Source organism: Mchenga conophoros, linkage group LG1, assembly GCF_057382185.1.
Source record: "Mchenga conophoros isolate Kocher_MC1m ecotype Shallow Benthic linkage group LG1, M_conophoros_male_GT1.1, whole genome shotgun sequence".
Lineage (NCBI taxonomy): Eukaryota > Metazoa > Chordata > Actinopteri > Cichliformes > Cichlidae > Mchenga > Mchenga conophoros.
In genome coordinates this window covers 18833116-18856896 of record NC_140526.1, presented here as the reverse complement: position 1 = coordinate 18856896, position 23781 = coordinate 18833116, and the positions used below count along the sequence as shown (strand labels likewise).

At 40.0% G+C, this 23781-nt stretch overlaps 1 protein-coding gene across 4 annotated transcripts in view; it reads left to right on the top strand.

Annotated features, from left to right (window-relative positions):
* The first annotated feature begins 3271 nt into the window (after nt 1–3271).
* The window catches only part of LOC146583229 (furin-1-like), an 84363-nt gene continuing 63853 nt past the window's right edge, over nt 3272–23781 (top strand). The window contains exons 1-2 of one of the 4 annotated variants that reach the window (XM_085268691.1): nt 3272–3474; nt 10876–11193. In XM_085268691.1, the coding sequence (XP_085124817.1) occupies nt 10990–11193 (204 nt within the window). In that variant the 5' untranslated portion in view covers nt 3272–3474; nt 10876–10989. Of the gene's footprint in view, nt 3475–3903; nt 4091–7631; nt 7716–10875; nt 11194–23781 lie in introns of those variants that run through there. The other 3 variants (XM_085268717.1, XM_085268700.1, XM_085268709.1) reach the window with 3 other exon arrangements.

The following is a 23781-nucleotide window of genomic DNA, read 5'->3' as shown; positions in this document are numbered from 1 at the left end:
AGTACTCATTGTACCAGGCAATGTTTTTCACATCTTCTATTGTCTAGTTTCAGTGAGCCGGTGTAAATTTGCAGTCTTCGTTTTCGCATCTTAGCTGACAGGATTGGCATGTGGTGTGGTCTTCTGCTGCTGAAACCAATGTGTGCTCTTCTGCACTCATTTGAGTTACACATGGATTATACTTCCGCATCAGATCTACGTCATAACTTAGGCCATAACCGCAACTTCATTTTAACCCTACACCGCAACCTTCTATGTAACCTGACGTGCACCTCCTGAGAAATGTAACTACACGTCGGGTCAAGGCATTCCACAACAGTCTGAATGGCGTGGAAGGTTGCGCGCAGGGGTAAAAGGAGTTTTTCGGTTACTACATAAATTAGGGCGTAGATTTCACACAGAAGTCAAAATCAAGCTTTACTGTTGCCTTCCTATCAACTCAAAGCAGTCTGACCTCTGACCTCTTACATCAACAAGGCCTTTTCACCCAAAGAACTGCTGATCTGCTGGATATTTTGTGTGTGGGAAAAATTCCAGTAGATCAGCAGTTTCTGAAATACTCGGACGACCCTGTCTGACACCAACAACCACGCCACATTCAAAGCTTTCTTCTCAATTCTGATGTTCAGTTTCAACTTCACTTTGATCATGTCTATATGCCTTTTCAGTTGAAAAAACAGGAAACAAAGCCAAAAAAACAAGTCACATGAAAAAACTAACTTTCAAAGTAAAAGAGGCTGTCACCACAAATAGGTAATAGCTAACGCTGAGAATTAAGACTGAAAGAAAACATGATAACAAAGAAAGTGGAACACAGAAGGCACAAGAAGTGGAAACCACAGGGACCACGACAGAGATGAAGCCTGCAGACTCTGCCCACCATGATTCTTTTCCCCTATCAATTACCCCGACTATAGCTGCATAATAATAGATTCTCAATCCTGTCAGAATGCTGGCTGCTTCTCAAAAGGTAGCAAGGCACAACTGCACACTATAACACGGGCACTGTGTCAGTGAAAATAAAGCTTTCAGTGCGCTTAAAAGATTCCCCCCCCCCCTACAGCAGGATTTCATTTCATTTTATGAAATGCTGCATATTTGATGGAAGAATCCTTCAATACCGCAGGATATGGCCTTTGAGTGTGCCCAGCTTACCGTCTCTGGACAAAAATGCAATCACGTCATTTATGAATCTTGTATAAGCTTTGCAAGACAAACTCAATTTCTTTCATTTCTCTAAACAAACAACAAAAAACAAACAAACAAACAAATACTCTAAAATCTGCAGAATATGTTATTGTTTTAACTTATCAATAAAAATAAATAAGTTAAAAAGAGATAAGGGATAAAAATGAACATTTCTGTTTTTTTATTGTATTACTGAACTGATCACTTTCAGTAAGTCAGTAATTAAAAGATGTAGCCTCAGTTAGCCATTGCTACAACCTTTTAGCTGTCATGATTTGAGACTTTAAAGTCTAAAACTGCAAATTGTCTGATTATTCACTTCAGTGTGTTAACTTTTAGGAGTGGGTGTGAATGTGAAGTGTGAGTGTCTGTGTTGCCTGTGATGACATGATGATCTCTCTGGGTTTTACCCCTCTTTTTGCCCTGAGTCAGCTGTGACAGGCCCCCAGTGAGCTGAATAAGCACTCATGGAAAATGGGTAGTCAAGGAAACAGGTTTGAGCGGAGGCACCGTTGAATAGTTTAAACTATGCAACAGTTTAACATTTGATGAATGCAATAGCATTTGAAGTGTTTGCTCCATAGACTGTTGCAGGTGGCCTCACTAAATTATTGAAGGATGCTGATAGAAAGAGGCAAGTGAGAAACTGAACCTAGAGCCCCAAGTTCACTGCTTATCATTTGGTTTCTGGTTTAAGAAATGGGCCTGCCCATCGGGACCTGGAGTAGGTTTAAAATCCTGCTTTATGCTGGAGGTTGTTTAATAAACTGGGTCCTGTATAATCTGAAAAATAGTTAATAATTTTTCTTGATATTATGTTAATTTTTTTCCATTATTTTTGAGGTAGTGTGTTAATTTATTAAAATGCTCCATTAGACAGTTGACAGAAAATGTAGTGAGAGAGATGAATTAATGACATGCAACCCTGGTGCTGAGTTTGTCCCCATATGGAAGGGAACCAGGCGCTGGCTTCAGGGGCAGCCCACATGGTGCATGCATCTAATTAGAGTTGGGTTAAATCTGACACAGAAAAGCAGGGACTAGTCAGTATTATTAACATATGAGTTTTCCATCCATTCATTTACTTCCACTTATCTGGTTCAGGGTTAGGTTGGAGCCTACCCCAGCTATCATGGAAAGAGAGGCGGGGTACTCCCTAGCCAAGTCGCCAGTCTGTCCCAAGGCTGACCCACAGAGACAGACAACACACTCACATTCACACCTACAGCCAATTTAGAATCACCAGTTAACCCAACATGCATGTCTTTGCACTGTGGGGAAAGCTGGGGTACACGGAGACCCTCCTACGGTGAGGCGATAGGGGTCCTTTGAGGCAAACCCAGGTGTGCTTTGAGATTCTGTGTAAATGTAAATTTACTATACTGGTATACATCAAAGGGATTGATTGTGAAGAATTTAAACAGAATCAAAGTCCTTTACACTGGAAGGTAATCAGGAGAAAAACCCAATAATCCAACAACTCCGTATGAGATAGCCCCTGTGAAAGTGGCAAGGAAAAACTCCCTTTCAAAAGGAAAAGACCTTGGACAGGACCAGGCTCTGGGAGTGGAAGCATCATGAGATAAAACAAACAAACAAACAAACAAACAAACAAACAAACAAACTATTAGAGTTTGTGTGGAGAAAACTGTAACAAAGGAAATTATAGCCATCAGGCTTGGACCAGATGCTGCAAATGTGCTTTTTAAAACGCAGTGAACCTGTTTCAGATAACATATAGGTTGTTTTCCACATATGCCAAAAGGTCATAATCTGCACCGTGACATAAAATATATATATATATTTTTTACCAACCATTTAAAGGTTAAGGAAGCTGGTAAATTAATAGGCCCAACAGCAGTTTTCTCAACTACAGTAAGCTTTATTGGCATACAGTCACGCACACGTAACAGATTGGCCTCCACTGCGTGTTTTTCACTATAATAAATGACCCCTCTAGGAATCAATAGCGTGTTTGGCAACTGCCGGACACAGCCTCTGTGTCGGCATGAGGGTGCGACGCCGCCTGTGGCCGGCAGGTGGGGCTGTAGCAGCGCCGCAGCTCGGTAGTTTTCCTCTAACGTCTCCGCTACATTCACGGCCGTGACGTATTTCCTGGGGCTTGTACGGACCACTCAGCCACACACCGGAGGGTTATCATGACTATTTATAACCAGCAGTTCGCTGTTATCAGTTTTTTTGCGGTTTCGTCGCGTCGTCGTCGGTTCTAACACCGCGGTGTGAGGCACCAATAAGCCGTGTGGAGCAGGATGTAAACGGCAGCTGGTAAGTTGAGCCGTCGGTAAGTTTCCTGTCTGCTTTAGCTTGTGTCGTTACTTGTTTGGGCTGCCAAGTTTACCGAGCCCTCGGTGTCAGGACCACCGGGTCCGTGACACAGGGCAGAACCGGACGACGTGTTGATGTTTTCTTTTTGTTATCCTGTCAGTTTGTGGGTGTCTGCTTGAAAAGGGGGGAGACCTCTCGCCTATACATACACACACATGCCGAGCTGACGTCGACTGCGCCGCGTCCGGTTTCTGTGGTTGTTCCTGCGGAGTGGAGGAGAAAAAAAAATCGTGGCGTTCGTGATCCGTGCTGTGAGGAGTAAAATGTGAGGAAATGCTCGGCAGGGGCGGATGAGAGAGGGGGGGAAAAAGGGGAGGCACCTGTGAGACGGAACAGCCCAGCCTACCGCGGCGTCAAGTTTGCGTTAATCGCGGCGCGGTTACAGTTTCAGACATATTTGTCAAGCGCAGGAGTCCTCATCGGATCAGCTCAAACCTCTTGCTCCGAGCCAAATTATGACAGCGTGTTGTTGTCACGGACTTAACCTGTGAGTTGAGTTTAAGCGACCGCAAACTCCGCCGTCAGCTGACACACGAAAACCTCTCAACTTTAGCTGGTAAACATCAAAGCGTTTCTCCCCCCCCCTTTTTTTTCTTGGCATTTAAGGCCCGAGAAAGAAGTTTTTTCCTCCTTCTTGATCTGTACTGCAGTTAATCTCTGCTACCGTCTTCTGAAGGCTAAGTACTTGTTGTTGTCACATGCAGTTTATAGGAACTCTTGTATATCCAATGCATATGGAGACTGAGACATACAGTTTGCTTTGAGTAATGTCTTGATCAGCTATTGCTGTTATTTTGGCAAATGTGAGTAGTTTAAATGCTGTTGTATTTACCTCGCTGTCTGGCCTGCTTTACATGCAAGTCTTGTACAGTTTAAGACATAATCTGGATTAGCTTTCCCTGAAAATCTCGTTTGGGGTTTATGAAATGTGACTGAACATTGAATATTAAGTGTCACACTATATGCTGCACTGATCGTGGGAGCTGACCTGCTTTTGTTGTGCCTCTGTGTTTTCCCCATTATTGTTACACCTACTGATAATTTTACCTCTCTGCTGTGGCAATATAGAGCTGCTCATCGTTATGGATAAACATAAAAACAAGCTGTAAAGCTCCTTGCATGCAGTGACATGTACCACATTACAAAAACACAATGCATGTTGTTTTGAATGCAAGCATTTGATGCTTTATAGATCTGAGCAAGCTTTTCCTTATGTCAGATTTTTAACGGAATTCATCTGTGCACTTGGCTCTTTTAAGAAAAATTAAAATGTAGAAAGAGCTCTCGGGGTCAGAAAAAAAATATTACAGAGGTGTTTATATGATACATTAATGCTGAAATTGCAGCAGGAAGTCTGGAGAAGTAGTTAGATGACAACACTGGAACAAAACGCATGTTGGGGGGTGCAGATGAGCAAGTTTTTTTTTTTTTTTTTTTTTTTTTTTTTTGTGTTGCTTGCAAGCACTAATAGGGCAGTGATAATCAGTCTTCCAGTAACCCCCAAATAGGTTTAATAATAAAAATTATAGCTCACTCCTAAAAAATGATAGCAAAGTACATGATATTCTGTGGACAATGAAGGTTTTGTTTTTAGAACTGGGAACACTGCACTGATGATGTGTTTGGTTATAGTTGTGTGTCTAAGAAGGTGGGATACGCAAAAAATGGGAAAATGGTGAGAACATGCACCCTGGGGATGAATAAAAAGCCACCCCTGCTATTAGAAACCTGCATTCAAGAGCATAAACAATAACAGGAGAGGTTCAGCTTGGATGTTTTTCATTGTACTCCTGGCATGTTGAATGAAAGGGTTTTATACTTGCAGCTGTGCCAGGTTTGGGTTTAACACAGGGCTTGTTCTATAAAGATGCACAGCAGTGGGGTGTTTTTTTTTTTTTTTTTTTTTTTTTTTAAAAGCACATGTGAACCAGTAGTGGTCCCAAAGCTCTTCTCCTTTATCTTTTTGTTCTCTTCAATAATACAGGTATCTATTTCAAAAGCAGGCTTCATCTTGAGTTCTTTAGTGAAAATCTGTGACAGGAAGAAGTTAACACTGCAGTTACACTTCTCAAAATGCCATGAATTCTGTTTTCCTGCTTTATTCAGCAGTGAAACCTGTGTGTCATCCAGAGGCTTTCCTCAGCACATGGAAGGATAGAAACACGAATATTCTGCTGGTTCAGTGGGCTTCTTTTAAAAGGTTACTCTTAGGGAGAGGGGAATAATCCTACCTCTGTCTCTAACAGGGGTGGGATAACCTATTAAGAGGTTATTGATGAATGCATTTTAGAAAAACGATCATGGTAAAGCTGATTGGTTTTTGCTCATCACCATTTAGAACAGCTGATTAATCAAAATGTTTTTAAAAAGTAAACGCGTGAGAAACTTTCAACCATGTTCGAGATGTTGAGAATGCATATTGTGATAGTATTTTATTTTTTTAAACCAGAGGGTACTCTGCAACTTCCTGTTGGCAACATGGGTTTGGAACGCAACAACCAACTGATCTTAGCAGAGCTGTAAACAATTAAATGCATATCAAATGTTAAGAAAATCTGTTTCTTTGTGTTTCTGAAAGGAGGGAAAAATGTTGTCTGACATACTGGAACGTCAGATTTTGAAATTGCCAAATACTGCTAATGATACTAGGGGTGGGTGATATAGCCTCAAAATTCTAACATGATATTTAAATAAAATTTTCAATAACGGTATTTATAAAGATGTATGAAAAACAGTGAAAGTGTTATTGGTGGTTGCAGCTTGCAGGCAACAGCATTTATTAGTGGGAACAAAATGAAGGGTAGTTTCCGATGACAGACTGCCTAATTCGAAATGTGCATCTGTTGTCACAGGGTGCCACCAGCAGTAGGAGCATTATAGTACAACAACAGTGACACATTAAAAGTCAAATGAAAGCATAAAAGTAGGCTACGTAATGTTTTACCTGGAAATTAAGTAACGCTTTTATTTTTAGCAGTCATTTCCATCCAGGCGAGTGTTTGGCTCAGTCATTTGTTTGTGACTGGGTTGCACGCCACCAGGTGCTCGTATCTCCTCTTTGCATGCCTTTATATCCTGGTTGTACTCACTGGTGTGTTTTTTGCCACAAGCGGTTAAACAAGTTTATTTGCACTTTTGGCTAGAACAGTGCTCTTGCTTATGTATGAAAGAAAAAATGTCTGGGGTTGTTGTTGGGCATACTAGGCAATGTAAACGTGTGGCATCACAACATGTCAATTGATTGGAATTACCAGATTGTCCCTGAGGATTCTATCTACACATTTAGAAACTGTGGTTTACCGTAGACGTCCAAGAACTGCTGACTTGTGCTTGTAGACAGTTTAAAGAAGTAGAAGTTGATGGTTTTTAGTATCCTGGATGCGAACGCTTGCTGTGGTGCACTGGGGTTCTCCGTTTCACACTGGAGAATATTTTTGGCTTGAGCACTTCACTTCTCCGCTAATCTCTTGCAATATTTAGCAGAGAGCGCTAATTAAATTTTTATTATGTTGTTCGTAGCATTTTCATGATTCAACTTATCAGTATCGTTATTGTCATTTCATCACTCTGCTACACACACAGATTATTATCTTCAGAACCCTCTGGAGGCTCTTTGAGTCGCCAACGGAGAAATATTGATTTTTGTGTATGTCACAATGTGAGAGAGAATCCTAATTGCCAGATATTTGAATTTCTCAAAGGGTCATATGGGCTAAATGCATTTGAGTTCATTTTTATCTCATTAAAATGTAAACAATAAACCGATGAGGTGTAAACTGTTTTCCTTTCTAAATTGTCCTGATGAGATCGGTAATGAGGGCGGTATTATCCTTTGAGTTTAATGATACTTGGCTAATTATAATATGGTGCAGGTTTTTTCTGTAATAACCTGTGTTATCGCAGTCTGACATATGGTATCATTTACCGTGGTAACGCTAAAGACCTCGCAGCCCAGCGGTCGGCTTCGTCTTTGTCTCTCGCAGACTGTAAAGTAGTTGAGTGGTTGTTGGGCCACGGTATGTGGGTTTTCCAAGCTGACGTTGGAGAAACTGAGTGGTTGAGCACTGAGGTGAGGTCACAGGCAAAAGTGCTTTAAAGAAGGTGCGTGTCAAACCAAACAGAGCACAGGGATCGGCCACTCGCTGATACTTACTGCATTACAGGAAAGAAGACAAAGTTAAGTGAGTTATGCTGTCATATTAGTCTGTAATACTTTGAGTGCTTGACTCCTTTTAATTAGAAAAATCAGATCATTTTAACCTAATTTTAATACTTATGCAAATATTTGTTTAAGTAGCTTGTAACCTTTGAGCTTTTCAGAAGGATGTAAAATCCACACAGGAGCAAACTCTTGTGTGTCTATTTCAGTACAAATTGAGTGGGCAATGAAAAGGTAAACGTGTAATTAATATGGCGCGTTTGGATTAATTTTTTAATTTAGCTAGATATTTCTGTGTTTGTAAAACAGGCTTATCTGAACAGAGAGAGGGAATTAACAGGCGATGGAGGGATTTGGGTGTTTTTGAGATGTATTTCTGACACCTGATTTGTTCTGCTCGCTTTCTTATACATGTCCCTTTTTATTTATAGTTGTTTCTGATGTGAAGGGATTTATGCAATGAATATCTACTCTTGAAACGTCCTGACATAGATTAGCAGCTTGACATGTCAGCCAGAGCCGGGCTGACCTGTTTGCTTGCTTTTTGCTAATGATGTGACCTGTAGCTTCACAACACACTGAACAAAGTCAGACCTAGTAAAGGGCTGAGTAAATGTCTGGACTCTGATGTCTGATGTACACTTTTAAGTCCTCACCTCATGCAGCCTGTCAGTTCTACATGTGCATTATTTATTCCAGATAACAAGGAGCTTTTAAAAGGTAGATGTTGTTAATTCAAGTGAGTTGGCATACTCTGTGTTAATCTGGTATTGTGTTAGGCAATAAAGTTACCAAAGACATTTTGTTACAGTGTATAGCATCTGGCAACAAAAGATAAAGATGTTTTGACACGTATGCAGAAGAGGAGGTTATGCCAGGAGACTTCCTCTGTGTTTCTGAGCAATAAGCTCCACCATTGTTCTAGAAACTTTAATACTGAAGTGATGGAGATCTACCACATGTTTTTATTTCATTTTTTTTACATCATGGTTGATATAAACCTAACAAAAAAAATAACACTGAAAGTTGCACATTTAGGACAAAGGTGTTAGAGGTGTTTTGACATTTGACAGTGCAGAGGTTCCTGGGAAGCAGCCTTGAACTGTGTTGAGTGTTCAGCAGAGTATCAGCTTTTGATAACAACAAAATAATCAGTAGATACTCATTCAAAGTGTTTATTTACTTCCACCAAGGAGGTCATAATCGATTTGATTTTGTTTGTTTGTTGGTTAGTTTTCTCAGGCTTACTCACAGTGTTACTAAAAGGTTTCCCGAATTACAAGTGATTAAACCGTGGTGTGGATGCAGGTCATTGTTCCAGGAATTTTGGAAGGAGTTAAATCAGAAACCCAGAAGACATTGTCTTGATGTTCTAATGAAGAAAATGTAACAAACTAATCTGGATCCTGATGTCTTCCCTTATCTTAAGGCATGGACGGAAGTATCAGGCTGTTTTTGATGGCTCATGTATCAAGTTCTAAGTGATACACAAAGTTTGGTCACGTATCTGTTGATTAATGGGGTTTTCTGGTGTAAAATCCTGGAATTCTAAGAGAAGTTGACAACCAGTGTCGGGCCACTTGAGCTGATTTGAACATGTGCCTTGGATGTCTCCCAAGTGAGATATTTTTGACATATCCAGCTGAAACAAGACCTCCAGGGCAGACCCAGAACTTGATGGAGAAATTATGTTGTCTCTTGCCTGGCTTGGGAATGCTGCAGTGTCTTCCTGGGAAGAATTGGAGGAAAAAGGACAGGGTACAGGACAGGGATGAAACATTCCTACTTAGATTGCTTCCTACTGCACCTCAAAGATAATGTAAATATATGTAATATTCATATAGTAAAGATGTTTGTTTTGTGTGCTGTTGTTGTGATGAATGGATTGGTGGGATATTAATCTGTCTTTGGTAACACTATGCACTAAAAGTGACTCCTAAGTTCACAGCTAAATTTTCCTTCCACCTCTTAACACATCATGCGTGCCTCACAACAAACTGCTCAGGGAAATCTCGAAGCGCTTGTTTGTTCATTCGGAGTGCGAGATAATTTCAAGTCTTTTAATTTGTCGAATGGCTAACACAGAGGCTGTAACACCCGTGAAAGGATGGAAAGCTCCATCCCACAGTAGAACAGATGCGATGAAAAGGCCGAATGGAAGCACTTTTAGTGCAGCATAGTGAGCTTAAGATTACAACAGAGTTAGCACTTTGGATAATGGTCTCAACAGCCACAGCTGACCTTGACTCTAAACAACAGCTCAGACGCAAAATTGTATCAGCAAACAATCACCGCAAGCTGAGATCTCTCGGCTCGCACTGGCTGCTGTGGCTTGATAAGATAAATTGCTTTGTCTCATTCATAAGATTGTGTTAGATGTTTTCCAATGAGTGGCTGATAACACATCAGTTAGCATTTTACAAAGAAATGGCATCACTCAAATCGGAAACTTTTTTTCTTTCTCCTCTAACACTTGATGTTCTGTCCTTGGCCTCAGCCATTCGGTGGCTGCTGCTGCTACCTTCAGGCATTCAAACTCGTCCCTCAAGCTGATCCTGCACCTCATACCAAAACTGCCTCTGCTGAGATTCCCCCAGCATCTGGGGCGTAGTCTAGCTTTCCAACCACATTTCTCCACCTCTGCTGCCAACTCGGTATACCTCAGCATTTTTTTTTTTTTTGTAAACTGCATCTACTGTATCCTCCCAGGAGAGCGTGAACACCACAATTTGCCGCTGCGTGTCTGACCGCAACATCATTTTGGGGCTGGGCGTCCGGCTCTTCCTGTGGGATTATCAAATGGCTGTGTTTAGCTGGGCTGCAACGTGCGTGGTCAGAACTCCTGTTGGGGTGGATGAACAAAACAGATTAACATATTTAATGTGGTCAGTTTTCTTTGCAACACCTCTGCAGTCACTTTACAGTGTAATTTAAAATCTGTAAACTTCCACACCAAGCCCATCTCTTTCTTGTTCCCCTTTATGTTCCTTAATCCACCAAATAAAGGAAGGCGATAAGGTTAAAATTAAACTGTTTACTTTCCCCTCTTTCCCTTGCGTGTGTTTGTTCTTGTGTTCTGTGGAAATTTGATTTTAAATCTTTAAATCTTTTGTTAGTTTAAAACCTTACGGTATCTTGTTTTAATACTGTACCTTTTGTTATTTTTTGCCTTTTCTTTTCAGGTGATTTGTGACTTTCCTTTTCTCTGACGCTCCGTGCACCTGCATGTACTGTGAGCAGCCCCGGCCTGTTGGAGAGGCGCTGTGCTCAGTGACTGTGCTGCACTAGGGGAACCCATGGCTACTGGCCATCCATCTCCCTCCGTAGGCCGCAGGTTCAGGCTGCTGGAGTTGCTGCTTGTGCCTCTGTTGGTGTTGCTGGTTTGTGGACCGGTACAGGGTCAGAAGGTCTACACCAACACATGGGCTGTCCACGTACCTGGAGGTCAGGAGGAGGCTGATCAAATTGCTAGCAAACATGGATTCATCAACTATGGACACGTAAGTAATAAGCTGCATTTTCTTTTTCTTTTCCTGCATTTGCTGTTGCATTGTTTTCATATCGGAGTGTCAAAAACCTGAAGTACTCTTGATTAGGGGTTATAAACAGTTCATATGAAATTTAAACAAACCTCAATTTGATTATCTAAATATAGGGCTTATCTAATTCCTGAAGAAAGAAGGTGGGCTTGCAGCTATGAGCACAGTGTGCCCTTGTTATGTCTAATTTCTGATTTGGTAAATTCTGTTATTATATTCTCTAAACATTTATGAAATCATTTCTGAGAGTTTCTTGATGATTTTAGTGATTATTTTTAAAGCCATTGTTTTCTGGCTTGCTGTTGGCTCAGCAGTCTGAGAGCAAACTTCGTCATCGGAAGACAAGCACTCTGATTTCTTCACATTGTTGATGTTTCCAGTTAAAACTGGTTTTCTGTTCTTTGGCCCATTGTGTGACTGTATTGTTATGGTGTGATGGAAGCATTATGTATTACCTGTCCTGCCAGTGCGTTTTTTTTTACATGATCATTGTTATGAGATGGGTTCTACAAGAAGCATGAATTTCTTCCAAGAAATCTGATTTTTAAATAGTCTTAAAAAACTGGTTTTAGTTTTCTTAGAGCTAGGTAGTGAGCTAGTTGGGACTGTAGGCTAAAACTGCAGTATACAAACATACAAACCTCCCCTAAAGCAGGAAACGCCTCATAACGTCTATAGTTTTTATTGATGACGATATTAAAGAATCTAAGTAAACAAGACAAAGGTGAAAACACTGAATAATGAGCAGATTTTTGTGCATATTCCTAAACTTGGTACTGATATATAAAATGAAGATTTTACAATGCTCATAGTTTTCAAACTCAGAAGATATGGCCAGCAACTTACAGATAATTATTTCCTGTAATCTTCAGGCACTTTTTAATGACTTCCTGTTTGGACTCGATGGAAGCCAATTAACAAAGTTATCCTTTAACTCCATCACACCCTCCCCTTGCAAAAGAAAAAGAGGGGGAAGGTTAATTTAGTCTTTCAGCATGAAGGAGTGTTTTCTTTGTCTTGACTACTGTTCAAAAGCTGAATTGTTGTCATGTATCGGTGATTAACAGCTAACCCAATAGGAGGGGAAAATGGCTCAACAGGTGTCACGCTAGGGTAATAAGCTTTAAAGTCAACATAGAGCCAGTACCCATGTATGAAATAAAACCACAGATGTAATACTGCAGCTTGTGAAAAGTATCTAAATAAATAAATAACCTCCTTTTTAAATTGTTTTATACGTCTGTATGGAATAGTAATGAGTCCCTATAAAGTTTTTATTATTTTTATTTCTTCTCGGAAAGGAAATGTGGCCAACATGTCTCGGGGAAATGGATTTTTCAAGCTTCAAAATTGTTTTGTTCTGTATGAAACAATCATAACAAGTAACTTTAAGTATATGTGACAGAGCTGTGTTACGTTGGATCTATTATTTCACCCCAAGAAAGTGAAAACTAGTGGATATATTTGTAAAATAAACATTATTTAAACAATATTTAATTAGGCTGGGAAATTGTTAAGTTGTTAACTCAAATCAATTCAAATTATACATGTAAATAATACTTTTTTTTGCAATGTCGCGTAAATTTTAATAAAGTTTCACGTGATTTTAAAAACTCTAACGAACTGACAGAGTTGGGACTGAGGTAAGCTCGTAGGTAGTGACCCATTTGTCTCCTTTTTAAATGCCAGTGTGCATTTGTATTACTTTTGTTTTTATAAATATACAATTTTTTAAAAATGTTAATTTTGACTGGTTTAGAAAATGATTGAGGAACAAGCAGATGTTTCAGTCCGTGTAGCCTCACCTCGTTTTCAGGGAACAATATTCCGCACTGCACCATATGGTATTACTGGCCGTGACTAGGAATGTTATTCTCGCTCTGAATCACAGCATGAAGACTAGTGAGTAATCCTACACATTTAATCCTTTAACTATGTATTGCCTGTGAATAACAAGAAACCCAGACAAAGCAATTACACCCATGTAGTTACAAAACTGCACCCTGGAGATGAGGTTCTGCATGGTTCGGCCTGTCTCAGCAACTTAAAAGATTTTATGATGTTTTATGGAAGGAAAATGGACCGTTTTGTCTGACCAGAGCTAGATTGATGAGGTAGTCTTGACGCAGCATCTAGACAGGAAAAAAGGCAGAGCGTGGGTCTATCTAACAAAGCAGGCTTAATAAAGTTAGCTGGAAAGATGCTGAGTAAAGCTTTGAGGTCTCTGAAGTCTGAAACATGAACTGAATGAAAAACAGATGTTCCAGGTTTTCACTTAAATCAGTTATCCCTCTTATTAACCCCCCCCCCCCCCCTCCCCCCTCTTTTGTTCCACAACATGGTATATATGTTTGGTGTTTTTGAGAATAGGTGAGTAAATACAGCCCAACATTAGATCCACTATCCTGCTTAAAAAGGCATCAGCCCTGACCTCGCACATGTTCTGCAGGAAGAACTATGGCAGCCATCTTATGCTGCTAAGGAATTCCACCATTGAAGCAGTGAACGCATTGCCAGAACTGTGTTTTGGTTTTAAGGGAATGGGTGGAAATGCTTTTTGTTCTAGAAGTCTGTGGTTCAAATGTCTTTTGGGTATTTTGAGCTGTTTGACACACAGAGACAAAGACATTTATAGATTTATAAAACCGATGAGATGTTTTCACAGATGTCTTTTATTAAATCAGTAGAATAGTTGTTGGTGAAAATGATCCCTCATTGTAGCTCTAATTGAATTGACCGTTTTAGGCACAGGCTTCAGGAGACATCCAGTTGCATATGAAACCTTAAGAGTAAATGACATGAAACGCCCACATCTGTTCAGTCCTTGGCATTTTGCTAATGATCTTTGAAAGGTTAGCTATAACCATAAGTGATAACTAAAATAAAGACGCGCTCATGCTCTGCGCTGCCCCGACGGCATAACATCACTGCTCATTGATTAAAATGAAGCCATTCCTTCAGAGAGAAAACAAACAAATCTGTTTGCCGCTTCTGCCTACAGCTGATGGGAAGTGAGATTTGCTGTGTGAGCGATGTGTGGCCAGGCGTGGCGTGTGTGAGCAGCGGGGCTGTGCGTGTGGCTCGGTGTGTGCAGGTGTTCAAATTAAGCAGGGGAGCTGGAGGGGAGGATCAAAGACTGCAGCTGGGCAGGTTTTATAGCGCTGATGATGGTTGTTTTTATTTCGCCTTCACTCATGCTGCTCGCTCTATGGCATCCATACAACCTCTCCCTTAACCAACCCACAATTTTTATGTGACACGAGAGCATGTTCTCATGAAGGTGTCTGCATTAATTGCAGTTTATAGGTTAAAATTACCCATCAGTCCAACATCCATCATTAGATATAGTTATCACTGCGTGTCCCATCCTGATCCTGTAAATTAGGCGATATGGGTGAAAATTGGGACCAAAAAAAATCCTTCACATTAAAAGCTGGGGATAACGTGGTTCACAGGAACTTCTGCTAATCAGAAGGTTAGTGAGTCGAACCACACTCATTTAGGTCACATGCTGACGTCTCTTTGGGCAAGATGCTGAACCCAGAGCGCCATTGTGGTTGTGTAAGATTATCCCGTTTTTCACATATGGGTTACTTCATATCCTGTTCAATTTTCAGGATGCACAACCTATAACATTGGGTTATTTCAGATAATGATGCTCGCTAGCAGTAGGCAGCTAGCTTCTTGTGGATTTCTTATGAGTCTTGACAGTTTAATGGAAACTTCCACAGCGATGGTTTGTCTTACCTTTTAACTTACAATGTCAGGTCTCCACTGTTTAGATTTGCTAATCATACTATTAAGAATCTAGAGAAACATCTGTGTATAACTCTTCCGATACAACAAAAAGGAATGGTAAATGGACTGGTTCTTATATAGCTCTTTTCTGCTCTACCTGAGCACTCAAAGCACTTTATGCAATGTGCCCCATTCATAAGTACTTTTTTTTTCTCTTTCTAGTGCTTTCTATCGAACATTCGCACCCTGATAGTTGCATCAGAGAGCAACTTGGGGTTAGTTGCCAGGGATCAAACCAGCAACCTTCCGATTAGTAGATGGCCTGTTCTACCACTTGAGCTACAGCCACCCAAGGAGGCCTCATCTTCAGACGGTTACCCTGTACAAGTCTGTAATTCACTGACATGTTCAAAAGAGGCAGAGAAGTAAATTGGCAAAATAAAACCCACCAATGATGGACATGTCCAAACTCTGATGTGCCCAGTGGACCAAACCCTGGGCGAAGACATTTCTGTAAACAAAAAGATGAAGAACAAATCGTACACGATGCATTGCACGAGTCGGGTAGATAAGTTTGAGATAATTTTGCTCGATGAGCGATTCGTTTTTATGTGGTGCATTCAGTGCATTATGTGTCTTTATATACGAGTCGGATTTATGACTGCAGCTACTGAGTACTTTTCCTTTTGAGTAATCTATGTGTCATCTGTTCTGTAGAGCAGGGGATTCACAGGCAACAAAAGTCTAGCTGGCTGACCCAAAGCAGTGAGTCAGGGATATTTTTTTATTTTATTTTATTTTTTTAAATGGTAATGGATATTTAACTTTGATTTGACATTTTTTAGTTTTTAGTATTTGTATTGGGGCTGCTGAATCAGAACCACAGTGCCATTAAATCAATGTTTTGTTTTTATATATGTATAATTTTTGTTGTTGTTTGATCTCCCCCCCCCCCCCCCCCCTTTTTTTTTTTTTTTTTTTTTTTTTTTTTTTCTCCTTGTTTTTGTTAAGACAAAAATATCCACCCTGCTGGTGCAGCTCGTCAGTCTTTCTTTGCTGGTGCTAGTACTTTAAGTCGTGTTGAAGGTAAACTTCACTTTAAGTCCAGTTTGTTTTCTTTTACTGCAAATCAATCAAACCAAGCCAGAGACTTTGAGACTCGAGCTGGTTGTTTTACGGTGCAGAAACTTGAAAGCTGCCATCAAGCTGTTGTCTGATGGCAGCAAATCATGTAAAACTCTTGACACACTAAGTGCACAAACTGTCACAACTGAGCTATACTGCCTCTGTGCTACCCCTTACTTGGCTGCCTTTATTAGTCTTTCTTTTTTCTCATCCTACCTTGATTGTTAAAGGCAGAGACATTCCTGTAAATGTGCCTCAAATTAACCAGACTATCTCTTTTAAAAGTAAAGGGTTGCTCTGACCAAGTGGTCTGCAAATAGATTACGCCTCTCACTTTGACATTACGTCAAGATTATAGGGCCATTTAAGAATAAGGAGAATAATTAAAACTAAGTAAAAGTAATAAAATTAGGAAACTGCTGACTCACACTGTGGCAAATGGGTATTAACTGCCAACTTGTGTCTCCGGATGGTTATTTTAAATTTTAAAGACCCAGTTTCTTGCCCAGATCGTCAGGCGTGTGTTGCAGTTTTTCAAGAGGACCTTAAATTTTCGTGGCACATCTGTTTCAATTGCTCCTCCATTATGCTGGTATTTAAATAAATGGTCAAATGGGATTAGGGGAATTGCTGTTGGTGGTAAAATGGGATTTGATAAGGACTGACACAATGTTAAAAGTCATTATAGTGTGATCAGTGAATGGGATCAGATGGAATAAGATCAAAGGCATAATTGAAAATGCAGCAACATAGTTTCTGAAAATGTTGCAGGTCAACCTTGCGCTTTCTTTTATTGAAGAATCATGCTGCTTGTACTCGTGAGGTATTTATGTAACGCCGTGTCTTGGAATTACTAAAGAATGGGGAAGTTGGCATTAGGGCTGGGCGATATGACCCAAAATTCATATCTCGATATTTTTTAGCTGGATGGCGATATAAGATATATCTCGATATATTTTTTTTAAAGCCATAAAGTAAGAACAAGAAGAGAGTTCTTAGTCAAAGCTGTGTCCCAGATGTCACACAGGCACTTTTATTAACATAGAGCAGATGTACATAAAATTTACTCAAAAATAAATTATGAGCATTTATTAAATAATAATGCTCCATAAATAAAAGAAAACAATGTTGTTTTTGTGCATAACAAAAAGCTCACAATTGTGCAGTCAAAATGTAAACTAAAAGACGCTGAGCATAGTAACAAAGACAGATTTCACAGCTGCTCTGTTCCCAACTTGTACTGCGTGACTGACAACCTGGAGTTTGAAATCCGCTTCGCAACCACGTCTCTTAACAGGTGCCATTTATGGTCCTTATACACAGTAGGGTAATATTACGTTGAAGCACAGTACGTATCACTCCGCGAGGCTCAGCCGTAATGCTCCGACAATCCATCAAGCGGTGCAGCTCCGTAGCTTACCAAAGTCGTACTAAAACATTTTTTGACAGATTGCTGAGCGCCGTGTTCCACATAAAATCGGTTCGCGGCCATCAAGCACAACCAGAATTCATACATAAGGCGCGCTGTCAACTTTTGAGAAAATGAAAGGATTTTAGTCCGTGCAGCACCTCTGGGCTGCATGGCGTTAGCGTGGTTAGCTCGTTAGCGTGGTTAGCTAGCTAACACGTTGACGCCGTCCAGCCCCACGCACGGGGCGATGCGCAGTAACTCGTTAACGGAGATTTGCCGTGTCCATCTTGTCGCTTCCTGCAGGTGAAGCGATGGGGGAGGAGGGGGAGTTGTGTTCAGTGAAAGAGAGGCGAGGCCGAGTAACGTTGCGTAGAGACGGAAGTGGACGAAAGAGAGGCAAACTTGCGGCTCCACAAGTATAATTATAACGTAACATAGACTATATCGATATAAAGGATATTGTCAGATCTTATATCTCGTATAAAAATATATCGATATTTTTTAAAAACTCGATATATCGCCCAGCTCTAGTTGGCATGGCATCATTTTTAACTTGTGCTTCCTTGGAAGTCTTAGAAGTTAACACAGTAGTGTTGCTTTTACTGCAAAGAGCTTGTGTTAGTAGAACCTTTTTCTGCTTCCTCCTGCTCCTGGAATGTGAAGGATACTAGTGTTCATTAATATGAAAAAATGATGATAATAATAATTTAAAGTAATTAAAATGTTTCCTTGGTATTGGTAAGTTTTTCCTCCTTTGATTATTCATAAACAGAGGTTGAAGGAAAGGATAATGAATCAATAGCTCATTTATTCGTTCACTCACTTCAAAGCCAAAGTCCTCAGAAGCCTGTCACTTCCCTTCTTGTGAGCAGTGGTTTTATGTTGCTGCTGGTGGATAAAAACGCCTGTGTTCTTGATGCTGATCTATTTAGAGACCAACTGCCCTCCTAGCTTGTTCTGCTGGTCTACCCCAGGGCTTTGCTTGTAAGAGAGGATTGTTTGTGTATAGTGCTGTCACTGTACTCCACTGGCACCATCTTGGCCCGTTTCTGCTGTCTAATGTGCTCATTTCTTCCTCCTTTTTGAAGTGGTAAGACCCCCCCCCTTTAAAAAAAAAAAAAAAGATGATTAATATTCTGTCCAACACAAGATTAAAGGAGTAGCGAAAAAAGATGGAAATTATCTCCAGTTCTGATGAAGTGCATGTGATGAGTCTCCTGTGTCTCAGTAACTCATGACACAGCAGCACACTTATGGCCCCCTGAACGTCTCTTCAATCTAGCCCACAGTTCTTAGTTCAAAAGATAAAGCTGAGTTTGTAAGCTTTTTTTTTTTTTTTTTTTTTTCCTCTCCCCCAGATTACTTTTAACTTAAACTTTTACAGGCAAATTAAAACTTTTTCTTCATGGGGCAGTGAGACAGTTTCTTGTTTTTCTTTTCAAATACATTATTGCCAACAGAATTTTCATGATCACTTTTACACAGAAGTGTTAACTTGGTGTGTTGCAACATTTATTGTGCATCTAAGCCCACAGACCCACAAGCCTAGAGACCAGTTGGCGACACCCTGGCAACTGCTGGTTACTGGGGAAACATGTGCATACCCCAAGTTTTTGCTGAAGGTTGGTGGGAGTCGACAGCTGAAATTGATTGCAAAGAGTTATATTGCGTGGCACCAAAAACCTCCTCGTTATTGTGAAAAGTATGAGGCAAACTGGAGCTCTTACTTTGAAGGTGATATTCCATTCAAACTACAGACGACCGCATCAGTCTGCCAGTGACCAGTGGTAGCACCCTGTCTGTGACTGATTTCACCTAGCAACAGCGAGCAAACACTTACCAATCAGTCATTGAGTTTTAAATGGGTAAAAATGACATCAGAAAATGTCAAATCCCAGAACATAATGTTACGCTTAAGTGGGTGAGCCAGGTATATAACTCTCCTCTCTTTCTTTAAAATGATCCAAGACCTGCCATATTTAATGGAAAAACATTTGGCGTAGGTGTCTAAAGAGTTTTGTGGTAAATTATGTGTATTGGAAGATTTTAAAGGTTTGCCACAGTGAAATAAAGTTTATTTAACTACTTTAATTTGCTGATGCAGGCTAAATAAAACATGTCACAAAGTATATTTACACTAATCCATAAACTGAACTAAAACAAAACATGGGACTGTCTGGCCCTGTTGAATTGAACTTATCTACAGAGCTTGTTAAAAGTAAAGTTTCCTTTCATTTGAAGGAGGTTTCTGTGAGATTGGGTTATGATCAGTGTTTGTTTTCCTCGCTCACCGTCTTCTCATTTTTCATTTTCTGAATCAGACTTTGTCACACCCCGTGGACATGAGTAGTTTACTCAATGATTAAAGCATGAGAAAGTGTGTTGTCAGCAGCACTGAATGGTTTCTGTTATTAAATTTCAGTGTAGTATTATGGTATTTATGCAGTGTCTGGGACATACAGTGAAGTCATATTTTCTTGACTTAAGCTGCCAGTTTGTCTTTTAATTTATTTATTTCTTGCACAATAGCTTTGAATCAGAGAAAAGCATCAGCATAGAAAGACTGAAGGAACAGAATGCATAATTGGACTCTGGAGACCTGAAGCGATTAACTGTGGTTGGGGGGGGTTGAAGAAATTTGCTGGAAAATTTTCTGAGCTGTCATGATTGGCCCACAGATGATGGGGAAGAAACTACCTGCTGAGTGTTGAAAGGAGTTCCGCTGCATGATTTGTACAATCACGCGCAGGTGCCTCTGCTTTTTTCTTTTTCTTCTTCTTCAGATCCTAAAATTATTTGGAATCTGTTGGTCTACAGTGTGGGTTTAGCAAAAGCTTCGAGGGACAATGGTTATTATACTGGGATCACGGTTTGTGCATCATCATGCATGATGTTACTGTTCCCAGAGGGCCTTTAAGGGTCCTTGAGTCAAATGTGGCTTAAACACACCAGATGTGTTGATTGTACTTCTAAATATTTTAGTATACTTAAGCATATTTTGTAAGCTGATTTACTTGTGCCATATCTTCATAAATCTTTAACACACCACTCTATGTACTGTGGCTCTGGTCCACTTTAGCCAATGAGAGCTGATGGCTCCAATGGAGTGTGCAGCCCTGTACAGTCGTGTAGCATGTGCCTTAAAGACTTTGCTTCTTTGAAGTTCAGTAACGAATGGCGCAAACCAGTGCTGAACTGTTGGATTTGGGCCTTTAGTTGGCACATAACTATTAAAAGGCAAGATTTTTTTATTCATTTATTTTTGTTCTAATCTAGAGATGAATGTATCGTTTCTCTTCTTGGGACAGTTGCTCGTCAGCGGGTGGTGTATCTCTGTAGTGTCTCAGGCCCTTGTGCTGTTGTTAATGAGAGAGGCTCCCTTTTATTCCACGCTTCGGCCTCTCTCTCACTAAGCAGACCCAGATCTCACTTCATCTCAGTGCAGCTGCACTTCTTTGAAAGTTAATGAACTGCAGAGATCGACTTATCCTGTTTGCTCTGCTGGAGACTTCTGTGTTGAAAGCAAGGACTTTAGAGCCACCTGAAATTAAATCCTAATCCATTACCAGCACAAAACTCTGTAACTGATATTGGAATCCTTTTTATTGATGAGCCAAGTATTAAATTAAACTTATTGTGAAAGTTTTGTATTACACTATTATTATTATTATTATTATTATTATTTTTTTTTTTTTTATAGAAATTACCATAAAAATGCCAGCAAGGGTTGAAGGTTAGAGCTGATTAATCCTGCTTTATCTACAGATTTTGTCAGCAATTGAACATGCCTTAAACTTGTAATCAAAGGGTTTTTTTTTGTTTTGTTCTCTTTGAAAACCTCAAAACTATGACCAGGTTTCAGCCAGTGTTGTGCAAGCCCTGCAGGCCTGAGTTGACCCTCTTTGCCAGGCATCAGTTTTATAATGTATCTTATTAGCCCGCTCTTATATTTAGGCATAGAAAGACTGATTTAAAAAGTATGTTTGTAAAAAAAAAAAAAAAAGAAAAAAAAAAAAAGACTTAAACATGTTACTTTCACTCTTACAGCTGATATACAGCCACGTTTGTTTACTAGAAGTCATTTATTGCTCCATGTGAATGAGGTGATCCGTGGTCTGTTCATTCTTGCTGGAAAAAAATAAACCCTTCTGTACTCATCTTGTTTCTCCTCACACCAGCAGCAGTGTGTCTGTGTCACAGAAGTAATTTGAGATGTGACTTGGCCACACATACTGTATGGTGATAGCGCATATCCTTCTTTTTTCTTTTTTCTTTTCTCCCTCGTCTTTTTTCTCGCCTTTATGCTCAGTTAAGTTGATGCATTCATGGCTAGGCAGCAACTTTGTGTAGTTAAAGATGACAAAAAGGTAAACTGTTGCTGGAATCCTCGTAGATGAAATGCTTTCCGATGAGTAAATGACAGTGAATTTCTAGCAAAGTAATTATATTAATAACCAAGAAAGCTGCTGTCTGCCCATATCATGCATCAGCACGAGCTTCATACAGTTGGAGCAAAGCAGAACAACGCCTACTCATTTTTTTTACAGCTGCAAAACAAGTTGGACTGCTGGAGAAATGGCTTTCGTTCATTTGTTGCACGGTTGACCTTGTTGGTTCTTTTAATGCAATGAAGTTGTTGTTGCAGAATGTGCTCGGAAAAAGCCAATGGGCTTCTTATAATTGTGTCCAAGTATGACAGGCTTGTGTTCTCAAATCTTCCATACATCAAAAGGACTTTTTAACCACTCATTAAGCAACATTTTCGTCTGGCATGGGTTTGTTTTGGGTTTTTTCTGTTTAAATCGGTGCACATATTTGTGCAAAATGTCACAATAGTATGTGCAGGCTATTTTCCCCAAAGATGGAAAACAGTGTCTGGTATGGAGACAACTTCAAAGGCTCAGTGAAATTTATCGGCTCCGTTCTGTTTGGTATTCTCATTATAGTTCAGTCACTGATAAGTTTCTGTGAACCTCTGTTTTTTATCTTTTTAGATTGGGTTATTAATCAAAATGACACTGCTATAGGTCAAACTAATAAATGCTGTCTTGTCAAAAAGCTCAGTGTTGCGACGTGCAGTAATCGTAGAGAAGGCCAACATCATGAGAACAGAGACAAATCAGTATTTGTGGAGACACATTCTGACAACATAACTCTTGTTCTCTTTTTAAAAAAAGAAGTCAGACAAAAAAGACAAAGATTGGTGGGGGCGGGAGGAACGAACTGATCAGCAGGAGGCCATCTAAAGTCTTGAGCAAAGAAGTGAACCACCCATATTACCAGAGGTCCTGGGAAATGTAGCAGCAGAGGCCCAGCAGCACTCAGTCATTACTCTGCTCTCCCACAGCGGAGCAATGGGGGCTGGGATGGAGCAGAACCACACACAGGTCACAGGGGCTGTAACTAGAGCCAGATGTGCTGAGGGGACATGAAAACACGTGGACAGGCACCTCTGTAGCTTTTAAATATAAGCATGCTTACACGTACACATACTGAGAGAAGAGGTATTTTAGGAATGCCAGAATTGAAATGGAGAGTACTCTTGGTTTTGTATGATGACGATGATGATGACAGTGGGGAATACCTACAAAATGTTCAGCTAGTGCTTTGACTTAAATGCATGACACATTTTGATGCCTGTTAATGTATAAAACATCACAGGTGGTGCACTGTACTCATCAAAGTGTCATAAACCTATGTGCAGTGTGTGGGTTGTTGCAGAAATCATTTAAGGGAGCTACACTGAATTTTGGGAAGTGAGTTTCAGTTTTGACTTTGATTTTATACATTGAGGAAATAACATGCATATTGACTGAAATGGTCGTTCATTGCATCCATTAAGAAGGTAGTTGGATGGCAGTTTTATTTCATGAGTGAGGTAATAATTCTGTTACCGTAACTTAAAAAAATAAAAAAAATAAATAAAACGAATGATCAATACTTAAACGCATTGTTTAAAACAAAGAAAATGTAAGGATAAACTCTACGGTCTTGGTGGTCAGTGGATAACTGCAATCTCACCTTCACTTTTAGCTACGGGAACTTCCCAAATCCTCCCCATTAATGGTTGTCTTTCACTGGGTCAACACCTGAACAAAGGCACAAAAAGCCTCTGACGTATGTTGTGTATGTACAGCATGTACAGTTTTCCCAGAGTAAGACATCAGTGATTTTAATGTCTTTGGTTTATGTTTAAGTAGAGTTCCTACAGAAAATGTAAAGTTAAAGCTTTGAATGTGTGGTCATAAATGTTATCACTGATGCTGTAAAACTGG